General features: G+C 41.6%; 1 protein-coding gene across 2 annotated transcripts in view; it reads left to right on the top strand.

Moving 5' to 3' along the window:
* Positions 1–20509, top strand: part of LOC106575987 (copine-8) — a 152329-nt gene that overhangs the window by 31460 nt on the left and 100360 nt on the right. For both annotated transcript variants that reach the window (XM_014152769.2, XM_014152770.2), the window contains exons 2-4: positions 14327–14367; positions 18857–18903; positions 19483–19586. In XM_014152769.2, the coding sequence (XP_014008244.1) occupies positions 14327–14367; positions 18857–18903; positions 19483–19586 (192 nt within the window). The remainder of the gene's footprint in view (positions 1–14326; positions 14368–18856; positions 18904–19482; positions 19587–20509) is intronic.

Here is a 20509-nt window from a genome sequence, read left to right as displayed (position 1 = left end):
TAGCATCTCAGGTTGAAAGCCTAAAACGCAGCACACCCAGAGGCATGCTGAGATGGGGCTGTTACGGTGACCGTATTACCGCTACACCGGCAGTCACGAGTCATGACCTCAGTCAAATAACACATGACCGTTTAGTCATGGTAACTAGGCTTTTCCAAGCTCTGATGCTGGTCATTAGTAGCCTACCAAACTTGCTAACTGCCTGGTACTCACCACTCTTTTGTCCCTCTAATCACTCTGACATCGATGCAAATGTGATCGAAAGTCAAATCAAACACTTCATGACAGCCCATGATCTCATGTTGAGCAACATTTCTATAGGCTGTGCAATTGAGTGAAAATGTTTTGATGGCCTTTATTAAAAAGAGCAGGAGCCCATCAGCTTTCTATAGGCTAGGCCTACTATATTTATTTCTCAACCTTCCGAATATTAGACACAATACTTTGCTTTACAACAGGAGTATAGCCTACCTGGCTGGCATGAAAATGAACCACGGGAAAAGCGTCCTCCATTTGCTGTTTAAGTACATAGATGACATGTATTTTTTTCCCCTGCCCCTGTTCTGAGACGGGTGCATTAAAATGGTCCATTCTAAATCTACTAATTTCACACATATATTATTTAGTATATTTAAAGACCATATTAAATCAAGAACAGTCTGATGGGTGACATCAGCCTATCGCTTGTGAATGATGTATTATCGCTTGTGAATGATGTATTATCGCTTGTGAATGACGTATTATCGCTTGTGAATGATCTATTATCGCTTGTGAATGACGTATTATCGCTTGTGAATGACGTATTATCGCTTGTGAATGACGTATTATCGCTTGTGAATGATGTATTATCGCTTGTGAATGACGTATTATCGCTTGTGAATGACGTATTATCGCTTGTGAATGACGTATTATCGCTTGTGAATGACGTATTATCGCTTGTGAATGATGCCCAGCGTGTGCAGTAAGGCAAGAAACAGCGCATGCCTTTTTTTTGCGACTTTTTCTAATCATAGTCGCACACCTCCATGTAGCCTAGCCCATAGGCCTATATGTTTTAATAAGGTTTGTATCACACCTCATGTAGCCCAGCCCATAGGCCTATATGTTTTTATAGGGTTTGTATCACACCTCATGTGGTCTAGCCCATAGGCCTATATGTTTTAATAGGATTTGTAACTAAAGTGTCCAATTAACTGCTTAAAATGAAGCATGTGAATCGGCTTTACTACAGGTGTAGAGCCTAACTGGCATAGTACATAATAAAGCATTACATGCATAATCGCATTTGCGATCACTTTTGAGAACAGTGTTTTTCAGCTAATTCATGCATTTTGGAACATTCACGCTTATAGCATACTGCCGTGTGCGCATTTCTGTGCTTATAATGTGAAGAAATTGCCTAATAGTTTATCAACATTTTAAGCTAAATGTTCTGATCTGTTGCATCAGCCTCATTGCTTTTAAAATATTGTATTAATTTGAAATCTATAGCATCCCACAATTTGTTCCTGAGCATGTTTGGAATATTTCTTTCTGGCACAGAAGGACAAGTTGACCAATAGAATAGGTCAACTTTTGTACTATGGGGGATAGTAGATTGACATTGGCTAGTGCTTTTTCTGTTCGTTAGGCCTACTCATCTTGTTGGCTGACAAAGTAAATGTGGACAGTTCTTCTAACATCTTCAATATGCGCCTCGGATTTCGGTAAGAAATTCTTGATGTGTCTGTCTTCACTTGTAGCCTACTTCGGAACTGACATACCTGTAAGAAGGACCCGATCACATTACTGGCATTGGCTAATAAGAATTGTGATATATGAGAGACCAATGTGATTGAGAGGTGCTTCAGAGTACGGCAATTGGCAGCCAGGAGAAGGGTATTTATAATTGGTATATTCAGCCCAAGGGCACAACAGCCACTTTGTCCACAAAAGGGATGTATTAGTTTAGTGGGCGTAACGGCCACACAAGGGGGATGCCACCGTGAAAGTTGAAGCCTGGTGAGATTATTATTATTATTATCAAGTCCTTGTTAAATTGTGAACGTGACACTAATGAAGTGTGTGCAGCCTATAAAATAATGCCTACTGAATTCTAAGCAAGTCTTGTCTGCTAAATGAACTAATGTAGCCCACAGCATAGCCAGATCAGGGCCTAACATAAGGACAACTATATTTTCTACATTTCATGTTTCTTTAGACCTGTCTAAAATAAATAATGGATTTGTTGTGATGGTGTAGGCCAGGTATAGGCAATGCCGTCAGGGGTGTGCCAAATAAAAATGTGATTCATATTTTATTATTATTATTATTATTATTATTATTATTATTATTATTATTATTATTATTAAAAATATAAATGAATCACATTTTCAAACAGTACATTCATATTTTCCAACGGGGCTATACATTTGGGTGAGTTTTTTTTTTTTTTTCTTCGCCTGAGTAGCCTCGTTTCACTGCCAAAAATAAAATTAAACCATCTAGTGTTCAGCGAAATAACAACACAATGTCAGCTACAGGTAGCCTAGTCAAATAATTAACATCCAATCACATTAACTTCTTAGGGATCAAATCCCTTTAGCGGGATCGATTTGAGAACATCCGGTGAAATGGCAGAGCACCAAATTCAAATTAAATTACTATAAATATTTAACTTTCATGAAATCACAAGTGTAATACATAAAAATAAAGCTTAACTTCTTGTTAATCCAGCCACCATGTCAAATTTCAAAGGCTTTACGGCGAAAGCAAACCATGCGATTATCTGGACAGCGCCCCATAATACAAATGCATGACAAACATTTTTCAACCAGGGAGGTGCGACACGAAAGTCAGAAATAACGATATAATTCATGCCTTACCTTTGAAGATCTTCTGTTGGCACTCCAAAATGTCCCAGAAACATCACGTGGTCCTTTTTTTAGATAAATTGCTTCTTTATATCCCCAAAATATCAATTTATTTGGCACGTTTGATTCAGAAAAACACCGGTTCCAACTCACCCAACATGACTACAAATTATCTAATAAGTTACCTGTAAACTTGGTCCAAACATTTCAAACAACTTTCCTAATCCAACTTTAGGTATCCTAAAACATAAATAATCGATCAAATTTAAGACGGAATATACTGTGTTCAATAGCGGATAAAATCAAAGTGGAGTGAGCTACAGGTCGCGCGCACCAAACAAGAGTCCACTTGGCTTGACACTCATACTGAATAGCCGTACTTCTTCATTTCTCAAAGGAAAAACATCAACCAAGTTCTAAAGACTGACATCTAGTGGAAGCCATAGGAACTGCAACCAGGTGCCTCATAAATGTAGTTTCCCATAGAAAACCAATAGAAAACACAGTGAACAAAAAAAACATTCCTGGATGGTTTGTCCTCGGTGTTTCGCCTGCCAAATAAGTTCTGTTATACTCAGACATTTTAACAGTTTTAGAAACTTTTTAGTGTGTTTTCTATCCAAATCTACCAATTATATGTATATCCTTGCTTCTGGGCCTGAGTAGCAGGCAGTTTACTTTGAGCACGCTTTTCATCCAGATGTGAAAATACTGCCCCCTATCCCAAAGTGGTCACATTAACCATTACTCTCTTGCGGGAAACCTTCACTCTTGCGCAGACATTTAGAAACAAAACATGACAATTTGAAAAATAAGCCACGAGAGTTTTTTGAGCGAAAATAAAGATGTCTTTTGAGTAGTAAGACATGTATAAAAGCAACAGATACCATTAATATGACGTGTCTTATATGGTGAGCTACCAAGTGGCTAGGACATGCAAGCCTCATACTATTGTGGAGGACTTAATTCTTCCTGCTGCCACGGATATGGTTGGGACAATGCTGGGGGAAAAGGCCAAACAAACTCTACAGACAATATCTTCATCAAACACCACTGTTTCACGACGCATCAGTGACATGGCAAGAGATGTTTTGAAACAATTACTACTTCGCATACAAGCCAGTGAATTCTATGCGTTACAGCTGGATGAGTCAACAGAGGTGGCAGGCCTGGCACATGTCCGTTACGTTTATGGGGGGTCAATTAAGGAAGACATCCTCTTCTGCAAACCGCTGGAAATCAGGTCAATATGAGAGGATATGTTTGTGATATCAAATGGACTTTGGTGGTCAAGATGTGTTGGTATGTGTCAGTTGTTTTGTGTGTGTGTTCATGTGCTCTAATTTCCATATACATAAATTACAAAGATGTCAACAACATCCCATCAGAAACGCTACAGTAATGATTTATCAGCATGTTGTAATAAGATTTCATGGAGAGTTGGGGGGGGGGAAGAGGGAGAGAAACACATTCCAGTGAGTGGTGGACTCTCATGGGCCTAATGTAGTAATCCCTACCCTGGTCGCATCTCTCTTGTAGTTAGTATTCCTCTGGGTGTCCCCTCATCTCTACCCCGGGGAGGCAGACACACTGCGCTTCTCTGTGCTGCTTAGGAGCCAGGTGGTTCCTGTCTGCCTGCTGCCATGCTGCTGCCATACTGCCAGCCGTGCTGCTGCTGCTGCCATACTGTCCCCTCATCTCTACCCTGGGGAAGCAGACACACTGCTCTTCTCTGCGCTGCTTAGGGACCACCTGGCTCCTGTCTGCCTGCTGCCATACTGCTGCCATACTGCCAGCCCTTCCTCTACTGGGCTCTTCTATCTGCTGGAGGACTGGCAAAGGAAATGGGAGCGTAAGAGAGGGAGTGAGGGGTAGAGCGGTGGAAGAGAGTGGAGAGAGTTGGAGGAAAGGGCAGAGAGAGAAACGGACAGACAGAGATCAACCAATCAGAATGGGTTCTCAACAGAATCCATGAATGAAACACTGACACTTCAGTAAATGTGTTATTGTGCTTAGCTAAGATGGAATACATTGATGGTGGTAAGACCTGAGATTGAGAGAGGGTGGGCAGGGAAACGGAGTGAAAGGAGATAGCGAGAGACAGAGGGGGAGAGCGAAGCATTTAAACTGCCTCTGGCAGTGTGTATAGTAATGACTAGCTGTGTCTCAGTGGATGGGCTATACTTCTGTGGCATGTCTTACATGACCACCACTTTGCATGTTGATTTGCCTGGTAATGTAAAACATGGCAAGCACAGGTTGAAATAGTGTGTGTGTGAAGGTGAGCGCATGCGTACACACTGCCGAGGCTGTCTCTTTGCCCTCCCAGCCCAGCTTGTCAGTAAAAATTAGGACAGGTCTCTCCGAGAGAGACACTGGGAATATACAAGCCACAGCACTGCTGATGCTCTCTTTCGCTCTCGTGTGTGTGTGTGTGTGTGTGTGTGTGTGAGAAAGCAGGAGGGATAGGGAGAAAGATGGACAGAAAGCAGTAGCTAGCTTCTACCTGTGGAGCTGGGCTCAGTGACCTGTTGAAAAACCTGAGCTCATATTAGCACACTCTGTTGCAACTGTTCTCTCCAGATGTTGCCAAGCATAATCCTGCTCGGTTGCCACACACAACTCCATGTCCTTTCAAACAGTACATGCCTCCATGGAAATAGAAAACATATTCACTACTTACAGTAAATATTAATATAGGATTTCTATGGGTATGATATGTCTAGTCTGTTATTCTGTAGTATTCCCGTTTTGTATTAGATACAATTAAATCTAAATGAAGGTACACTGCAAATATTCACCTATTTGTTTCTGTATCAGGATCTTTTTGAATGTGCAGGTAGGTAGACAATGTTGTGTTGCTAAGATTAAAATCCCAGCACCATGTTCACTACAACAGGGAGAAGGAATCCCACAGCTTGAGTGTGTTTTGGTCTTTGATACTGCAGCTGTATGGAAGTGCAGATGTGATATTCTACATCACACTTTCAATTAGAATCGGCACACTGTGTGTGTGTGTGTGTGTGTGTGTGTGTGTGTGTGTGTGTCAGTCCCGTTTCCTTCCGTGGTGGCTGGATCTAGTTCAGTGTGATGGTGTATTCTCTGTGGATCCATTATCCAGGCCACACTGGGAAGGGTGAAGGAAGGGTGAACTAAGAGTGGGAGAGGAAAGAATGATGAGGGAAGAGGGGTGGAGGAGGGGCGGAGGAGGGAAGGAAGAAGGCGGGAGAGTGGAGGGAGGGAAGACGGATGAATCAGGGAGAGAGGGGTGAAGGAGGAGGGGAAGAGAGGAAGGAAGGAAGGAAGGAAGGAGGGAGAGAATGGAGAGGGGCGAAGCAGAGGGAAGAGGGGCGAAGCAGGGCAGGAGGGAGAGAATGGAGAGGGGCGAGGCAGGGCGGGAGGGAGAGAATGGAGAGGGGCGAAGCTGGGCGGGAAGAGGGGCGAAGCTGGGCGGGAAGAAGGCGAATGGAGAGGGAGGGAAGACGGACAAAGCAGAGAATGGAGAGGGGCAAAGGGGAAGACGGACAAAGCAGAGAATGGAGAGGGAGGGAAGACGGACAAAGCAGAGAATGGAGAGGGGAAGCAGGGAAGGAGCGGACAAAGCAGAGAATGGAGAGGGGAGGGAAAGAGGGACAAAGCAGAGAGATGGAGAGGAGAAGAGAGGAGAGGACAGGAGGCAGAGAGGCAGAATGGAGAGGCAGAGGAGGGAAGAGCGGAGGGCAAAGGAGAGAGAGAGAGAGAGAGAGAGAGAGAGAGAGAGAGAGAGAGAGAGAGAGAGAGAGAGAGAGAGAGAGAGAGAGAGAGAGAGAGAGAGAGAGAGAGAGAGAGAGAGAGAGAGAGAGAGAGAGAGAGAGAGAGAGAGAGAGAGAGAGAGAGAGAGAGAGAGAGAGAGAGAGAGAGAGAGAGAGAGAGAGAGAGAGAGAGAGAGAGAGAGAGAGAGAGAGAGAGAGAGAGAGAGAGAGAGAGAGAGAGAGAGAGAGAGAGAGAGAGAGAGAGAGAGAGAGAGAGAGAGAGAGAGAGAGAGAGAGAGAGAGAGAGACCCAGTTTCACTGACCAATGGCTGCTGTTACACTGTTCTTTAGTTTTAATTCTGAACTACCTTTTCTCACTCTACTTGGCTGTAACTGTACTGTGTGTGTGACTTCACCATTCCATCAGGTAAAATCTATTTCTCGAGTAGCACGGTAGAGGATGATGGGTAATGTAGGTCAGGGTCCTAGTGGTCTGGCACATGTTCAGTGGGTTGTCATGGTAATGCTGTCATAACCAAACAGTGGCGATCTGTCATTCATTACCCGATCAGAGACATGCTTGACATGTTCATTAAATGAAATGTCTTCACGAACACATATCAGAAAGAAGGGGAGAGGAGAGAGCTAATGAGAAGAGTGATGGTGGGGGATATTCTGTGAAACAGCTCTCGTCTCTTCTCCTCCTGTTTTTAATGAGCAGAGGGCTGATGTCAAGCTTACTGTGCATAGAATGTTTGGGAATGACGTACTGTAAGACATCTGTGAAAATTATATCGCAATGTAGAGTGGGAAAGTGGCTGTGCGTTTGGACAATTAAGACACTGCAGCAAATAAAACCTATAATAAATACTCTGTCTTGTCCAGGACTGGCCAATCAGAGCCATTTGCCCAATAGGCCTGCCATCATTTACTTTGAATGGAACTATGACTACAGGCAATAGCAACAGCCACAAAATACACCTGAATTAATTTCTGCAGTTATTTAAATACCACGGGAGTCCTCTTTACATTTGGGTACATTACAGTCCTATTGATCAAACAACTGTGTAAAAGGTAGGCTCCGTCTCCCTTAGTTATGCACATTGACAACAACAAGATCAACAACTGTTAGCCAGAGCGAAATAAGATCAAATCTAGTGAGGGAACATTAGATAAACCCTCAAACCTTTTCAGCTAGTTGGCCGTTAAAACATTGCAACGAAACAATCGGGAATAATAGCCTGCTCGCCCTTCTGCTACTTGCCTAGGATGCGTGCTTGTCCCAACCCACTGGGGCCCACCCCTGGTTGCACGTTTTGGTTTTTGCCCTAGCACTACACCGCTGATTGAAATTACCAACTAATTATCAAGCTTTGATTATTTGAATCAGCTGTGTAGTGCTAGGGGGGACCAGGGCAGAGTCTGCTCCATGTTGTCACATTTTAGTCAGATAGAACCTATTTTAAAACTTCTTATAAAGTTGGTTTTATAGGATAAACTGAAATGTGATATTTTGTACTGATATTATGATTATTTGTTTCATACGGTGTTACGGTGACCGTATTACCGCTACACCGGCAGTCATGAGTCATGACCTCAGTCAAATAACACATGACCGTTTAGTCATGGTAACTAGGCTTTTCCAAGCTCTGATGCTGGTCATTAGTAGCCTACCAAACTTGCTAACTGCCTGGTACTCAGCACTCTATTGTCCCTCTAATCACTCTGACATCAATGCAAATATGATTGAAAGTCAAATCAAACACTTCATGACAGCCCATGATGTCATGTTGAGCAACATTTCTATAGGCTGTGCAATTGAGTGAAAATGTTTTGATGGCCTCTATTAAAAAGAGCAGGAGCCCATCAGCTTTCTATAGGCTAGGCCTACTATATTTATTTCTCAACCTTCCTAATATTAAACACAATGCTTTGCTTTACAACAGGAGTATAACCTCACATGGCTGGCATGAAAATGAACCATGGGAAAAGCGTCCTCCATTCACTGTATAGATTACATGTATTTTAAGAACAGTGTTTTCCTGCTAATTCATGCATTTTGGAACATTCGCGCTTATAGCCGTGTGTGCATTTCTGTGCTTATAATGTGAAGAAATTGCCTAATAGTTTATCAACATTTTAAGCTAAATGTTCTGATCTGTTGCATCCGCCTCATTGCTTTTAAAATATTGTATTCATTTGAGATCTATCGCATACCACAACTGTCCCAGAGTATGTTTGGAATATTTCTTTCTGGCACAGAAGGACAAGTTGACCAATAGAATAGGTCAACTTTTATACTATGGGAGATAGTAGATTGACGTTGGCTAGTGCATTTTCTGTTCATTAGGCGTGCTCGTCTTGTTGGCTGACAAAGTAAATGTGGACAGTTCTTCTAACATCTTCAATATGCGCCTCGGATTTTGATAAGAATGAGGCTCACGCATTATCGATGTGTCTGTCTTCACTTGCAGCCTACTTCGGAACTGAGATGCCTATGAGAAGGACACGATCACATTACTGGCATTGGCTAATAAGAGTTGTGATATATGAGAGAGCCATGTGAGGGAGAGGTGCTTCAGAGCACGGCACTTGGCAGCCAGGAGAAGGGAATTATAATTGGTATATTCAGCTCAAGGGTACAACGGTCACTTTGTCCGCGAAAGGGATTGATTATTTTAGGGGGTGTTACGGCCACACAAGGAGGATGCCACCATGAAATTTGAAGCCTGTTGAGATTATTACTGAGTCCTTGTTAAATTGTGAATGAGAGACTGATGAAGTGTGTGCAGCCTGCACAAGAAACAAAGCAGAGCGCATGCCTTTAAAGCAACTATCATGCAGCCTTAGACTGTATTAAACATTTAAACATATAGCCCAACGTTTGAATCACAACTAAAGTTGCATAAATAACTAAATAAAGCATATCGGAAGACTTGTTTCTTTGTTAACCTGTTATGGCTAGGGGGCAGTATTTTCACAGCCGGGTAAAAAATGTACCCGATTTAATCTGATTATTACTCCTGCCCAGAAACTAGAATATGCATATAATTATTAGCTTTGGATAGAAAACACTCCAAAGTTTCTAAAACTGTTTGAATGGTGTCTGTGAGTATAACAGAACTCATTTGGCAGGCCAAAACCTGAGAAGATTCCATGCAGGAAGTGCCCTGTCTGACAATTTCTTGCCCTTCTTGATTATCTCTATCCATTACAGAGGATCTCTGCTGTTACGTGACACTTCCTACGGCTCCCATGGGCTCTCAGAAGGCGGCAAAAAGCTGAATCGTGGCTTTGCAGGCTCTGGTTGAAAAAAAAGTAGCGCGTTTGGGTAGTGGCTGGTTACAGTACTGTGAGACTCAGGCTCGTGCCCGCGCCGACAGAATGCTTTGTTTTCTTTCGTCTGTTTACCTAAACGCAGATTCCCGGTCGGAATATTATCGCTTTTTTACGAGAAAAATGGCATAAAAATGTATTTTAAACAGCGGTTGACATGCTTCGAAGTACGGTAATGGAATATTTAGAAATCTTTTGTCACGAATTGCGCCATGCTCGTGACCCTTATTTACACTTCGGATAGTGTCTTGAAAGCACAAACAAAACGCCGCTATTTGGATATAACGATGGATTATTTTGGACCAAACCAACATTTGTTATTGAAGTAGCAGTCCTGGGAGTGCATTCTGACAAAGACAACAAAGATAATCAAACTTTTGTAATAGTAAATCGGAGTTTGGTCAGGGCTAAACTTGGTCGGTGTCTAAATGGCTAGCCGTGATGGCTGGGCTATCTACTGAGAATATTGCAAAATGTGCTTTCACCGAAAAGCTATTTTAAAATCGGACATATCGAGTGCATAGAGGAGTTCTGTATCTATAATTCTTAAAATAATTATGTTTTTTGTGAACGTTTATCGTGAGTAATTTAGTAAATTCACCGGATGTTTGCGGGGGGTATGCTAGTTCTGAACGTCACATGCTAATGTAAAAAAGCTGTTTTTTGATACAAATATGAACTTGATTGAACAAAACATGCATGTATTGTATAACATAATGTCCTAGGAGTGTCATCTGATGAAGATCATCAAAGGTTAGTGCTGCATTTAGCTGTGGTTTTGTTTTTTGTGACATTATATGCTAGCTTGAAAAATGGGTGTCTGATTATTTCTGGCTGGGTACTCTGCTGACATAATCTAATGTTTTGCTTTCGCTGTAAAGCCTTTTTGAAATCGTACAGTGTGGTTAGATTAACGAGAGTCTTTTCTTTAAAATGCTGTAAAATAGTCATATGTTTCAAAAATGGAAGTTTTCGGATTTTAGAGGAGTTTGTATTTCGAGCCACGCCCATCATTGGATATTGGAGCAGGTGTTCCGCTAGCGGAACGTCTAGATGTACCGCTCAACACAGAATAGCCGCATGTGCACACTCCCTCGGGAATCGTTTAGAGAAAATATCCTTTCTATTTTATTCAGCTATGTTCAATTGTATTCTTCATACTGTAAATTAATGTAAAATAATGCCTACGGAATTCTAAGCAATTCTTGTCTGCTAAATTAACTAATGCAGCTGACAGCATAGCCAGATCAGGGCCTAACATAAGGACAACTATTCCGTTCTCTGAAATATACTATATGTGTCTTTATACCTGTCTAAAATAAATAATGGATTTGTTGTGATGGTGTGGGCTATATTAAATAGATTTATTAGACTTTTTAAAATGTAGTTGTTCCAAAGGTCTGCATCAGTGGCTTGTAGGATATGTGTGGAAGCCAGGAGATGCTAAACGTGTTTATGGTAATTAATGTTCAATTACCATGAGACCGGCAGTTATTTGCTTGACAATCACCGACTAACAATGTCACGCCTGACAGCCCTAATGCTGACGCACGCACACACACCGGGGGAACCCAGGGGCCCATTACACACAGCGAGGACCCAAGGGCCAGTCTCAGTGATGTAACCAGCCAACACAGTCTGGCAAAAATATTTATCTCCTGCTATGAGGAAGGAAACCTGGTTTTAAAATGCTGTCACGACCGTGCAGACCATACTATAGACTCTGCAGCTTTTAGACTCTATAAGACACATACATGCATACATGCATACAGGAATTCATGCACACATACACTCACTGACAAAGTGAGCGAGTCAGTGAGCAACATGGGAAACAGGAAGGCATGGACATAGAAAGATCAGTGTTCCCTCCTGTCCTACAGCAGTCCAAAGCCTCTGTAGATCGCTGGGCTTTAATGGAATAAAGTGGAACATGCCAGCATTTCCTGAACTTTCATCACCTTTATACAGCTCAGTAAGTGTCAGGGATAGTTCAATGGGACATGAACCAGCAGGTCAGGAGGAGAGAAGGGTAGTTCTCTCGCACCCTTTTTTGCAATTTCTACATAAAATGACATACCCAAATATAACTGCCTGTAGCTCAGGACCTGAAGCAAGGATATGCATATTCTTGATACCATTTGAAAGGAAACACTTTGAAGTTTGTGGAAATGTGAAATTAATGTAGGAGAATATAACACATTAGATCTGGTAAAAGATAATACAAACAAAAAAACATGGGTTTTCTATTTTTTTTGTATAATTTTTTAAATGCAAGAGAAAGACTCCTATCTGTATGTATGGCCTAAGTGTAAGTTAGATGTTGGCCACCAGATGGCATCAGTGTGGTAAATTTCAGACTGAGCCAATAAAGAATTACATTACTACACAATATTTTGTATCAAGTCAGCCAGGAGTTTGCCCAAATGTGCCAAATTGGTCAATTGATACATTTTTAAGTACATAACTATAGAGAACATACAAAAATGCTATGGTAATAAAACATTAAGTGTACACACTCCCAGGAATGTCATACATGATAGATAATTATCTTCCCTACAGAAAATACACTAACCTTCACACATCTAGCTAGCCGGGCGGGGTCGGTGTGGGGCGAGAGACAGCAGGTGTTCAAACTGTAGAACCTAGTTCCTACATTTGAATATAAAAATGGATTTTATCAAACAAAACTACTACATTTTATCTCTGGGACCCTCAGGGTGACAAATCAGAGCAAGATTACTGAAATCAACTACATTATTTACCTAAAGAGGTGAATGTGTCAAACCAGTTGCCTTTAAGTGTTTTGTTGTACACTCTCCTCAAACAATAGCATGGTATTGTTTCACAGTAATAGCTACTGTAAATTGGACACTGCACCTAGATTAACACGAATGTAAGCTTTCTGCCCATATAAAACATGTCTATGTCCCGGAAAGTTGGCTGTTGTATAGAACATTCTCTAGTCACATTAGTGCACGTTTGCAACAACCTTCCTGGTTTAGGGACACCAATCCTGTAGAGGTTAACATTTCCAAGCCATGGCAGAGGAGTCACTTATTGTATCTCATCTCTCGTTCCCTCACTCCATCCATCCCGTCATCCAATCCTGATCTTATACGATGAATGGATGTGTGTCGGAATCACTCCATCGAATTCACTAAAGAATGGCTCAATTATTTTAGAGGTAATTGTATTCCCCAAATCCCCTGATTTAAATTAGTCAATCTTCCCAGCCCTATTTATTTAATGAATATTCTCCAACGTATAAATGCTCAATGACTAGTTTAAGATCTGTCATTGGCTGTGGAGTTAGAATTTAAAGGCGGAGTGGGGGTTAAGGTTATTTATTTGTAAATGAGTCATTGATTCCAGTGGGGTTTAAAAGGTGTAGGGGCTTAGGGGTAGTTTGTCTGTTTTAATGTAAATTAATAGCTTAATTGACTGATTCTCTAGGGGGTTGGAAGGCGGCCCCATCCAAAGGGGAGGTGCATAGGAGGTGTTCTTGATCACTGATGATGACTTCATTATAAACCCCCTCCTGAGTATCATGATATAGAAGGTGTTACTGATCGTAATGGATGGGGCTTTTAAACAGCACTGGCAGTGTGCATTTCATGGCTGCCTCTCTTACCTTTTTAATATTTTTCTGTCTGCTTATAAGCCTGACAAGAGCAAGGCCCACTCCGCTCTGTAACGGCTGCTACAGCAAAGCCTCGTTTACAGGCCTCATCTCCTAGCCAATCAGAGCATGACGCTCATGTCTCTCTTCCCAAATGGTACCCTATTGACCAGAGCCCTTTAATAGTGTACTATTAAATCACATTTTATTGGTCACATGCACATGGTTAGCAGATGTTATTGTGAGTGTAGAGAAATGCTTGTGCTTCTAGTTCTGACAATGCAGAAATATCTAACATGTAATCTAACAATTCCACAATAACTACCTAATACACACAAATCTAAGTAAAGGAATGGAATAAGAATATATACATGTATGGGTGAGCAAAGACAGAGCGGCATAGGCAAGAAGCAATAGATGGTATAAACATATGAGATGAGTAATGCAAGCTATGTAAACATTATTAAAGTGACTAGTGATCCATTTTATTAAAGTGGCCAATGATTTCACGTCTGTATGTAGGCAGCAGCCTCTCTGTGTTCGTGATGGCTTTTTAACAGTCTGATGGCCTTGAGATAGAAGCTGTTCTTTATTAGGGAATAGGTTGCCATTTGAGACGCAATCCTGTCTGTCACGCTTGTATCCTGTATCTATCCCCAACGGTGTTCCCTGCCTTAACTAACGAGAGCCTTAATGAGCCAATCAGCGTCTCGTTGTTTAACGAAGCAACGTGGTGTCAGTTTTACTTATTCACACCTCACTCCCTCCTGTTTGTTTTCTCTTCACAGAAATCTACTGGACATGGATACCTTCTCCAAATCAGACCCAAGTAAGATCACTATGGTTTTGTGTTTATGTTTGTTCTACAATGTCACTGTTAATACCTGTTCCATATCAATGTTTCTGCATAAATGGTGAGTGTTCCTGGGGGCTTCCTGAAGCTCTGCTCTCCTGAAACATCTCCAACAAGCTTTATATCCTGTTAAGCAGGATTGGGGTCAATTTCAATTCCAGTCAATTCAGAAAGTTTACCAAATTCCAATAACAATTCAAATTCTTCCTCCTTGAAAAGCTATGAAGAGAATTGGAATTTCAGTGTACTTCCTGAATTGAAACGGAATTGACCCCAACCCTGCTGTTCAATCATTTAACCCCTCTCTATGCCCTAAGCCAAGACCTAATCTGTCTTAACCCATCCTCACATTTCCTATCCAACCTCCTCTCTCTGTCTGGGCCCGGTTTCCCAAAATCATTACACTCGTACCCATATACGGGGTGAAAATGGCAGATTTGGGCACTGATAAGCCCCTAAATTGGAACGACATCAAAACTCAGTCTTTGCGTTGTATGAGTTTTGATTAATAGCCATTCTGAACTTGAGCACCGCACGCAACAAGAACTTGCCCTCATCCCTCCTGTTAATTGGGCAACTTTTGCAAGTTTTTCTGTTGTCTGAGTGAGGGAACTCAATGTATTTTGAAAGATAAGACGTTGAGGATTATAACAATACCACTTGGCTGCGCCATTGGATGCTTTTTTTGCCCTTCTGCATCACGTCATACACACAAGATCTCCGCTAAACATAGAATCAAGATGTTTAATCTGTCTCTCTTTGACCGCTGATAACTTCAGAACGAAATGGAATACAAAGTTGCCAATGTATTTCCAATTGTTAGACAAGCTAAGGATTAAAAGGTGCTTCAAATGAAAACTGAGGGTGACTGCATTAAACGATTAATACAGTAGGCCTATAGGCTACAAACAGGCCTACATACACTGAGTGCACAAAACATTAAGAACACCTTCCTAATATTTTGCCCTCAAAACAGCCTCAATTTGTTGGGGTATGGACACTACAATGTCTCAAGCATTCCACAGAAATGCTGGCCCATGTTAATGTCAATGCTACCCACAGTTTTGTCAAGTTGGCTGAATGTCCTTTGGGTGGTGGACCATTCTTGATACACATGGAAAACTGTTGTGTGAAAAATCCAGCAGTATTGAACTTCTTGACACACTCAAACCGGTGCGCCTGGCACCTACTACCATACCCCGTTCAAAGGCACTAAAATCTTGTCTTGCCCATTCACCCTCTGAATGGCACACATACACAATGCATGTCTCTGTTGTTTCAAGGTTTAAAAATCCTTATTTTACCTACCTCCTCCCCTTCATCTACACTGATTTTGAAGTGGATTTAACAAGTGACATCCATAAGGGATTATAGCTTTCACCTGGATTCACCTGGTCAGTCTGTCATGGAAAGTGCACGTGTTCCTAATGTTTTGTACACTGTATTTCTATCATATTGAAATCAATTTCATGTTCAATCAATTGAGTTCTATTTTGCTAATTGTATGGCTATAGTGTCTAATTCTTGCCTCAATCTATTTAATGATGTGCGCATAGGTGATAATATCTCTCTAGGAGCTGCTCCGTCGTCAGTATTGTGAAATTATGGGGAAAGTTGATCCGAGAGCAACGTTGCCTTTTCTTTTCGACCCTATCACAATCGACACATGCTCCAACAACGCACTTAGTGAATAGAGCTAATGCCTTTTCAATGGGAGTCATTTGTTGCCCAATGAATGACATTGACAACGGAGATGATTTTCTTACAAAAACACACAAACACTTTGTCTTATGATGGATACAACTCGTATACGTTAGTATGCCATACAACAGGGATTACACAAAGTCACTTCCCTACTTCTTTTGCGTGTTTATTTATTTTTTACAGTAATTGTGAGAATCCAGGCTGTATCACATCCGGCCGTGATTGGAAGTCCCATTGGGCGGCGCACAATTGGCCCAGCGTCGTCTGGGTTTGGCCGGGGTAGGACGTCATTGTAAATAAGAATTGGTTCTTAACTGACCTGTCTCGTTAAATAAAAAATAATTCTCCACCATACCTAGGCCCTTCCTTCTATCCCTCCAGCCTTATCTTGTCCTTTATTTGAGTGTGAGTTTATTTTTACAGGGACAGTGCACATTAATCAATGTTTCAGTAAAAGTGACGGTTTTAACCAGCCGGCTAATTATGGACCATAGTCCCTGGGCAGGTTATTAAAAACAAAAACAACACAGACAAACAATGAGCAGTGAGACCATGTGGAGCAACATAGGACAAGCAACACGCCGCACGCAGACAGAGCAGTAGCACGAGCAACAAAACAAAATCCATAAAAGCAACAGTTTCCACACCTCACAAGCTACAGATAACACAGAAAGTGGCAATACACACTTACGGATTATGTTCACAAGTCTGATTGTCCTTTTTAGCCATGTCTCTGTTTTTTTGAAGGTGTGATATGTGGTGCAGTTGTGTGTGTCTGATGGCAGTGTATTCCAGACATGGGAAGCTCAGAGAGAAAGCAGATTGACTAAACGTCAACCAAGTGTTTCCTTAATGGTTTGGATTATCTGGAGGGTCACGTGAAACGTGAACATAAATAAGGCTTTGGGAAAACCATGCTGCTTGAATGTTATTCATAGAGTGATGCTATTTATGTCAAATGTAAATGTTATTGGTCTTATACAACCAGTCTAGACTTTACAGTGAAACGCTTACTTACGAGACCGTTCCCAACAATGCAGAGTTAAAAAGGAAGACAAATATTTGCTAAATAAAGGAGGAAATATTAACACAGTAGAAACAATAACAATGAGTACCAGTCAATGTGCAGGGGTACGAAGTAGTTGAGGTAATACAGTATGTACATGTGGATAGGGGTAGAATTGACTGGGCAATCAGGATATAAATAAACAGAGTAGCAGCTGTGTGTGTGTGTGCGCGTGTGTGTGTGTGTTAGATACATACATCACACAGACCCCCTTATTAAACTATCAGTGGAGGCTGCTGAGGGGAGGAGGGCTCAAAATAAGGAATGGCGTCAATGGAATGCTATCAAACACATCAAAGACGTGGTTTCCATGTGGTTGATACCATTCCATCGACTCCATTCCAGCCATTATTATGAGCCCTCCTCCCCTCAGCAGCCACGGTAGGTAGGTAGGTAGGTTATTATGTCATTTTACCGATTAATCACTGTGTGTTAATGGTTTTGTGTTGTTGTGGCACTGTTGCCTTCTCTCTCTTTCTCTCTTGCTCTTTCTCTCTCTCTGGTTAGAATGCCTCACACATGCTCTTCATCTTTCTGTTTTTCTTTTTCTTTCAGGCCTTTGTCTGCTTGTCTGCTTTTTCTGCCTGTCTTGACATTCTTATTCTACTAGCCTTGCATGAATTTCTGTAAGTTTATTTTTTCTTCCTTTCTTTATGTATGTCTCATGACGTGAGCACAACACACACACACACACACACACACACACACACACACACACACACACATACATTCCTGTACTTGATATCAGTGTGTGTCAAACTTGTCATCAACATTGTTTTGGTGCTGATCTCTATATATTCAGCATTTCTAAATTCTGTCTCTTAGTCTCTCTCCTCCACAACTCCAGCCCAAAAATAGAAACAGGTCGTCTTCCTTCTCACGCCTCGTTAGTCAGTGACTCCACTCATATGTCACGAGTCATATTCTCAAGGCAGATTTATTCATATTCCGGTATGGGATCTGTGGTAAAGATTAGGGAGAAGGAGGCTTTGTGACTAATGATGATAGGCTTATGATAATGAGCCAGGTCCAGGGCCATAAACATTCATGTAAGGAGGCACTTGTGCTGAGTGGCCATCTTAATCATGCTGAGTGCTGCTGCTCAAGTCTCCCAGCATTACGCTGCTTCAGTGGGCAGCGAGAGGGTACAGGCAAGGCCAAGGGACAGGCGAGGGACAGGGGGACAACTCTGGCCTTTACTTCTCAGGTCTCAGGTGAGACTTAAAGGTCGTATATCTCTCCGTGCCTTTGAAAATGAAGGGAGAGGGAGAGAAATAGAGCGCTAGTGGGAGTGAGGCAGAGATGCGAGAGACGGGGAGAGTGAGAGGGACAAAGGCTCCTCTTATGTTTGCTACTTTCCTCTCTTCCCTCTCTCTGTAAGAGGCATATGAACAGAGGCTAATTGGCTTCAGCTCTCCTTGGGGCTGCTGAGTAAGTGATTAAATGTAGGTGTGTGTGTGTGTGTGTGTGTCACTAACTCAACAGGAGCTTATTATGCCGTGCATTCTCAAAGCCCTACTGAAATAAGTACGCCAGGAATGAGCTCAGTTTTCTTCCCACTAGAGCATTATGTTGTTGTTGATAAACCATTCCTCCTATGTTTGTAACCCTGTAATGCATTTTCCTCACACTCAAAAGGTCATGCAGGGTCCCCTGTTTAACCTGGTTCTTCTGTGTTTCTCCTTCTTCATCTAGTATGCGTTCTGTACACGCAAGGCATCAGCAACAAGGAGTGGAGAGAGGCAAGTCCCTTTCAGTTAGCCTACACAGTACACCAGAGACTGAATTGAAAAGGCCTGATATTCAACATGATCTTAGGCACTCAAACGTCAATATTTATACAAGTAAATGATGAAATGTATCCTCAACCCAATCATAACTCAGTTAGATTCCCCATCTCTGAATATTTTCTCCTATCATTAATAATACTGAAATATCAGACCCATATAACCCCTATAGATAGTGGTGTTAGGTTTCTGTGCATGTATTACTGTCTCTATGTCCCAAATGGCATCCTATTTCCTACATATGGGCCCTGGTCAAACGTAGTGCACTATATAGGAAATAGGGTACAATTTGTGAGGCAGCCTCTGACATCAGTAATGTCACTCTCAAGTAATGAATTCTCAATATTTTATACATTTTATTTATTTGGAATTGAGATGCACCATCACATTTTTCGAGCGCGGTCAATTCATTTCTCTCTCCATTAGAATCAATTGTATGTCACGAATGTAGTCTGTCAAATACCCCCATTAAATTGAAGGAAATATCTTGCATGCTTTTGACCCTCAACCTTTTTCATCTCTCTCTCTCTCAAGTTTGGAAGGACAGAGGTGATTGAAAACACTCTCAACCCAGAGTTTGTTCGTAAATTCATCTTGGATTATTTCTTTGAGGAACGACAGAATCTGAGATTTGACCTGTAAGTAAAACAAAATATTTGTATGTGCCTCTGTATTTTTCACTTCCGTTGTGTAGTTGTGTGTGTATTAAAGAGTGTATCTACAGTGTGCATTGTCAGTACGGATTGGGGTCCCTTGTGTGCGTGCATGCGTGCATGCGTGTGCGTGCGTGCGTGCGTGCATGCATGCATGCATGCATGCAGATGCATATATATGTGTGTGTGTGTGTGTGTATCGGTGTGCCTCCTCGTCATCATGTCAGAGTAGGTATTTAAATCTCTCTCTGACATGCGAGGGGTCACGAGGTCGTGTGTGTGAGCACCCGTTGTCATGAAACTGAAAACCAGCAAGGACCTGTGAATTAATACGGTAAAAGTCACGTTCCTTTACTGAGAGAGACACAGCTAACTGAACACACAACTAATTGAATGATACACATCTCTCTATTTACAATAATAGCATAATTTATTCCATGTGAATTGGTCTGACTGGGACCGTAATAACTATATATACAAAGTACAGTTGAAGTCAGAAGTTTACATACACCTTAGCCATATACATTTAAACTCAGTTTCACAATTCCTGACATTTAATCCTCGTAAAAATTCCCTGTCTTAGGTCAGTTAGGATCACCACTTTATTTTAAGAATGTGAAATGTCAGAATAATAGTAGAGAATTATTTCAGCTTTTATTTCTTTCATCACATTCCCAGTGGGTCAGAGGTTTACATACACTCAATTAGTATTTGGTAGCATTGCCTTTAAATTGTTTAACTTGGGTTAAATGTTTTGGGTAGCCTTCCACAAGCATCCCACAATAAGTTGGGTGAATTTTGGCCCATTCCTCCTGACAGAGCTGGTGTAAATGAATCAGGTTTATAGGCCTCCTTGCTCGCACACGCTTTTTCAGTTATGCACACACATTTTCTATAGGATTGAGGTC

Source organism: Salmo salar, chromosome ssa17 (genome assembly GCF_905237065.1).
Source record: "Salmo salar chromosome ssa17, Ssal_v3.1, whole genome shotgun sequence".
NCBI lineage: Eukaryota > Metazoa > Chordata > Actinopteri > Salmoniformes > Salmonidae > Salmo > Salmo salar.
The sequence above is the reverse complement of the archived record's forward strand: the minus strand, read 5'-3'. Positions and strand labels throughout refer to the sequence as shown.